At 40.6% G+C, this 6,000-nt stretch overlaps 1 protein-coding gene across 3 annotated transcripts in view; it reads left to right on the top strand.

Moving 5' to 3' along the window:
• The window catches only part of KIAA1328 (KIAA1328 ortholog), a 170,325-nt gene extending 166,493 nt beyond the window's left edge, over positions 1–3,832 (top strand). For all 3 annotated transcript variants that reach the window (XM_085321931.1, XM_085321930.1, XM_085321929.1), the window contains one exon: positions 406–3,832. In XM_085321931.1, the coding sequence (XP_085178057.1) occupies positions 406–619 (214 nt within the window). In that variant the 3' untranslated portion in view covers positions 620–3,832. The remainder of the gene's footprint in view (positions 1–405) is intronic.
• Positions 3,833–6,000: the final 2,168 nt, after the last annotated feature.

Here is a 6,000-nt window from a genome sequence, read left to right on the forward strand (position 1 = left end):
TAAATCAAGTGTAGAGTCTCTTCAAAAAAGTGCAGCCTATGTATAAGTCACTTTACTGTTACCTATGTGGGTCTGTGTTGTACCTGTTCTGTGTATTTGGCTGTCATATCTTTGAGTTCTGTCCTCAGTCTCCAGAGTGCAACTAAGACATTATACACCTCAAATGGAAAATCTGATGAAACAGCTTAAAATAAACTGTGCACACGTGCTTTGCTCAACTCTTTTCACAACTCTGTGTCGCTATTCCTCATAGGAACTCATATAGCCAAATTCTGCCTGTTCCTATGGCACCCATTGGGCAAATCTAGGTGTAGTCTGACTTATGAGGGTGGAAAGATTGGATTCAATTTCTGTGTGATGCCGAGATGCTTAATGGAACGCCATTTTCTTGATATGTTTCTCCAGGTATGAAGCCTCTCTTCTTGACCTCGTTGAAGCTATGAGTCCCATATCTGCCCCAGGAAACCTCAACAAAGAATACCATGACAGGAGCAAAATGCATACACCTCACCATGTGAGCCACAGGCCATCGACTTGGTACCAGGCCCCTCGGAGTTCCAGAAGCAGAACAGATGAGCTAGAGGAGAGCCGGCTCCTTGAAGAGATTTTCTTCATTTGACAAGGCTTATTGGTGTACAGCCCTTCTGTAGAATTTTTAGAACTTTTTTATTTTTGATTTGTTTGTTTCAAAGTATCATTTTTAAATTATTTGGTTGACAATTGTCTGCCCTCCTCTAAAGCATAGCTAATTAGCATCCTGTTGCATTTGGGATTTAGCAATCATGTTGCAGGAACGTTTTTGGGATAGACCAGTCAGGAAGTTTTAACATTTTTTTRTAAACCTTTCACATGCCAAGAAATCATTCTAAAATAGAATTTTTTTTTTAATGCACAATGTTTTCTAATAGATTGAAGTCACAGTTTAGCCAGCCTCATATTGAAAATGTATTTCATTATTGATTTTTAGCTCTGAAGCAGTTTGCAAGAACTGCCTAACGGTCAAGAACCACCACATTCCAAGTAGATTATTTTCTAATTAAACAACAGCCTGTTTAAAACGGGGCATATTGTAAAGGTACAAGCACTTTACTACTTTTCCCAGTTGTTCTATGATCTACTTTTGCCTTCAGCATTCTAATATTTACTATGCTGGGACTTCAGGATTATATCCTAAGCTCAACTATACAGTGTCTAATAACATTAATAGATGTTGTTGCAGGTTGATGCTCTAGGTATCCATTCAAAATGTATTCCTCCTTAAATCAGTGCTATTTGACATAGTTTATATGCTGGGAAACCTAACCCTGAAATAGCAGAACACACTCTGACGTTGTAGTGATCCAAAACTTAGTTTATACGCTTTTCAAGATGAAATATATAGTAGTTGTTGGATAAGAGCAGTCTTCAGACATTTTCCCTAACTTGCACTATTTTGATCTTTTATCCAAGCTCTATTGTAAATAAGGCAAATCAGTAATTATTTCCACTAGCATCTCGCAATGCACATTTCCCTGCTGGCTTTAATTATTCATGCTGTATCTATTTCAGTTTATTTAAATGCACTTCCATCTACTGCATGCACTTGGTTATTTAAAGAAATGTGCAGAACTGGTAAAAATGACTGCAGATTACAGGATTGATGGTCATTTTCTCCACAATGCAATGTTCATATTTTATTGTAACAGTAGCCACTGGCATGTGGTCCTAGAAATATGAGGCTAAAATACTCCTTTTGCACAGTCAAATTGCAGTGAGGGAAAGGTAGAATTGTGCCAGTATGGGCAAGTTCTAGGCCATTTGCTCCCAAACACCACTTCATGGGCCAGTACAGCTTTTGTGACAGCGTCTTTAGGCAGCACTGCTTATCTTAATGGCAGTGAGTATCTGTGCTGATCCTTGGGGTATCACTGTTTCCTGCCTGCCTCCGACTCATTTGCTCTTGTGCAGTAGCTCTCATGAAGTACTCCCGTGCTTTGCAAGGAGCTGTCAAGATTTGGCAGTGGGGCTCACTGTGTGTCTCTGAGGAGAGCATGCATGATACAGTTTATAAAACTTATAACCCTAGCAGCACAGTGCTTTTATAGCAATGAAATAAAGGAGGAATGAAGGGAGAGATGAACCTTAAGTTATTCTGTGCTATTTCATTCAGATCCACTCTTAACCACAAATTAGGTGATATCCTTTTCTTGCATCCCAGCTGAATTTTAAAAGCTACCTGAAGGAGTTTGAAGGGGAGAACCAGCGTTACTGGACCAGATGGCTGCTATGGAAAGGCCCTGCTTGGTCTTTCTGGCTGTCTGTAAAGTTAGAGTTCTTTCTAGTATGCTCATCTGCTGCTGAATAGCCCTCTTGGTCTACTCCCTGAGCCTTCTAGGGCACAAATTTCTGGTTAAAATTCCAAAGACAGTAGGTGCCCTGTCCAAATACAGTAGTTGGGGGAAATAGTTTTTCTCACTCAGTGTGTTTCTGTTGGCTGTTTTGGGAATCAAGGTGAACGTATCCTCCTCCTTTAGGAGGACAGGGAAAGGGAGAAGGAAGGAGGAGAAAAATTTACAAGGAGCAGCAGAATGAAGAAATGACCAGCACATGGATTTCAGAGTTTTTTTTTATTTTTATTTTTAAGGTTTGGCAGTTGTAAAGAAATAGTTCTCCAATTTCAGTCCAATCACTTTTCTTCTCTTTTCCAGTTTGACTGCAACTTTAATTGCCTTTTCTAATAAGTACTAACTGACTTCTTGAAACAGCAAAAAATATATATCTGTATCTCTGAAAAAGGTGCCTTTGTGTACACATTCCAGAACACTGCATGGGAGCATTATGTTCTTTGGTTCTTTGTGGGTGCCAATGTTTAGCTACTTTACAATTCTTTATGATCCATTTTGTCTAATACTGGTGACTTTTGACTTGAATATATATTTTAGTTGTAACTCTTTTTAAAAGGACATTGTCAAGACTGTGGGCTCTGTGCTCCAGGTGCTGTCCATCAGTCAGAGCTACATGGGARACATACCTTTATGTTGTAGCCAAGAATTCTAGAATTAAGTTGGCTGAAATAGCTGATGAGTAAAAACCTTCATGTTTTAACTATCTCTGAAATGTGAACCAAGAAACAAGAGCTATTAATTTGGTAGACTCTCTGAAAAATCATTTTTTATAATACAGGCTCTTGCTCTAGTTATCAGCAGCACATTAGAAACAGTGTTTAGCAGTCAGTGCAAGCAAAGATATTTTGCCATGAGGCACTACAAAGTTGAAGTTATTAAAACATTTATAGCCTTAGAAAAAAAATCAATGATTGTCAAATAGGAAAGGACAAAATCAGTAGTTGGAACTGGGAGGGGAATTGTTTTCCATCTGCTAAAACAGTAGAGGAAATGCAAAAATCAAACTACCAAAAGCAATCACTTGACAGTGTCCTTTTACGTTTAAGCTCCTATATTAGGAAGCTGCCGCTGGGGAGTTAGTCCAACTGTAGATTGTTTGTCTAGAGTGTTCCCAGTTAATACGCTTCAGCTACATATCAGGCTGTGTTTTACGTGAGACTGTGTGGAGTAATATGACTTCTGCTAAGGCTGCTACCCATACTTTCACTTTGTGTTTTTCGTCAATGGCTTGTGTCCACACACTTGCCATGTTTGTGTGGTTGTCTCTTTTGTACACCTTGCACACAGTGGACCTGTAACAATCACACTCTTTCAACTTTTAGCCTTTCCACTCCCACTGTTGAGTCCCATCTTAAACCCAAACATATATTAATATATGTATGTGAGGTTTTAATGTAATAAATTATCTGGGAGTTTCATTTTATCTTCCAGATCTTCATTTATTTGAATTATCTTGTATTTTTTTTATCCAGCTCAGATATAGTAGTTACTCAGATGTAGTAATTACCACTGACAGTATGTTCCAGTTGCCACATCATCATATCATATTGACCTGCTGGAAAGCAGCTCTGTGGAGAAGGCTGTGGGAGTCCTAGTGAACAAGTTAACCATGAGCCAGTAATGTGCCCTTGTGGCCAAGAAGGCCAGTAGTATCATGGAGTACTTTAGGAAGAGTGTTGTCAGCAGGTTGAGGGAGGTTATCAGGTAATCCTCCCCCCCTGCTCAGCCCTGGTGAGGCCAGCCTAGAGTACTGTGTCCAGTTCTGGGCTCGCCAGTACAAGAGAGACATGGAACTGCTGGCGAAAGTCCAGTGTAGGGCTATGAAGATGATTAGGGGACTGGAGCATCTCTYTTATGAGGAAAGGCTGTGAGAACTGGGCCTATTTAGCCTGGAGGAGAGAATTGAGAGGGGATCTTATCGATGTATATGAATATCTTAAGGGAGAGTGTCAAGAGGATATGGCTGGACTCTTTTCAGTGGTGCCTAGTGACAGGACAAGAGGCAATGGGCACAAACTGAACCACAGGAAGTTCCGTCTGAATATGAGGAGAAACTTCTTTATTGTGAGAGTGACAGAGCATGGGACCAGGTTGCCCAGAGAGGTTATGGAGTCTCCTTCTCTGGAGGTGTTCAAAACACACCTGGATATGATCCTGTCTAGGTGACTCTGCTTGAGCAGGGAGGTTGGACTAGGTGATCTCCAGAGGTCCTTTCCAACCTCAATCACTCTGTGATTCTGTGATCATATATATATTCAATTTTCAATTTGCTTATATAGATGAAGAGTCAGTTTTAAACTTTCTCTTTCCTTCTAGGATATGGGTTTTGCTGTGAGAAGGCCCAAGACCCCTTTTGGAGCATTATGTGCAGGAGGAGGAGGTCTCAAGGAATTGACTGGAGAGGAGAATGAGGGGAGCCAGCACCATGCATTGGGGCAGAAAGACAGAATGCAAAAGTAAAGAAAGGATAGAGATGTAGGTGAGATAGGACAAGGATACAAGGCAGAGAAGTGCAGTGAAGGATGACAGTTATAGGCTGAATGTAGCTGGATCAGATCTAAAGGTAAAGGAGATGAGTTGTTAAAATATAATAAGCTGATGAGAGAGAACTTTGTGCTTATATCCTGGAGTGAGAAATCCTTTAAAATAGAGATTCCCAAAGGATGCATATGACTTCCCACCCCTTTTCCAAATCATGTTGCTGAACTTAGGGAGCTGCCCAAAGGATACCTGGTAAATCAGAGAAAGAAAGAAATAACCCAACTTTAGCTCCTCCCTTCTACAGTAGCCAGATAGAGAGGCCAGAACACAAGGAGGGTAGTAGGGTCAGTCCCAGTTAAAACCAACATATGGACTAGATTTACTTGACAGCAAAGGAGAGGATGATGTGGACTTTGATTACAGAAGAATCTGAGTGTGGATATAACAAGTCTGAATAAAGACTAAACAAGAAAAACAAAATTTGCAGTGATCCAACAAGTGCTAGAGGCACGGTGTTAAGGAAGGAGAAGAAAGGGCTTAGCTATGCTTGAGGGAGAGTGAGCTTGAAATATCTAAAAGATATCCTTTGAAAGCACACATGAGCCCAGAGTCAGACTCTAAAAGCAGAGCTTTTCTGAAGTATGACCTCTGAATGGTGTTTGAATTTGTACCAGCTGAGGGGGAGAGAGCACAGCCTAGTTAGTTAGAAACCGTCCTTTTTACTGTTACTAAATTCATGAAATTGTGTGCTAATTAGTATATGATTTATAAATTTACATAACTGCATGCTACGTAAGACAACACAGAATATTGAATGAGATGATTTAAAACCAGCAGGAGCACAGAAATCTGCTGTAGGAGGGCGACTGCTCTGGAAAATGCCTCTCCCAATTCAGAGTTGCTGGCTCCATCTCTGCAAGTCTTATCTGCTCACCATGACAATAAATCTTCCATTAGATCATGGCTCTTCTTATCTGTGGGAGAATGGTGATCCTTGGGCAAGGTGTTTGGAAGCAAAAGCCAACTACAAGCAGCAAGAAACCGAACTTGATCAGTGCTGGTGCTTGACAACTCCCACAGTTGTGCTGTCACTGTGTCCCAACTGCAGCTACAGAATGGGAATATGGGGGGAACG

The sequence above is a fragment of the Rhea americana genome, unplaced genomic scaffold (genome assembly GCF_003343005.1).
Source record: "Rhea americana isolate MKP2758 unplaced genomic scaffold, rheAme1 scaffold_73, whole genome shotgun sequence".
Lineage (NCBI taxonomy): Eukaryota > Metazoa > Chordata > Aves > Rheiformes > Rheidae > Rhea > Rhea americana.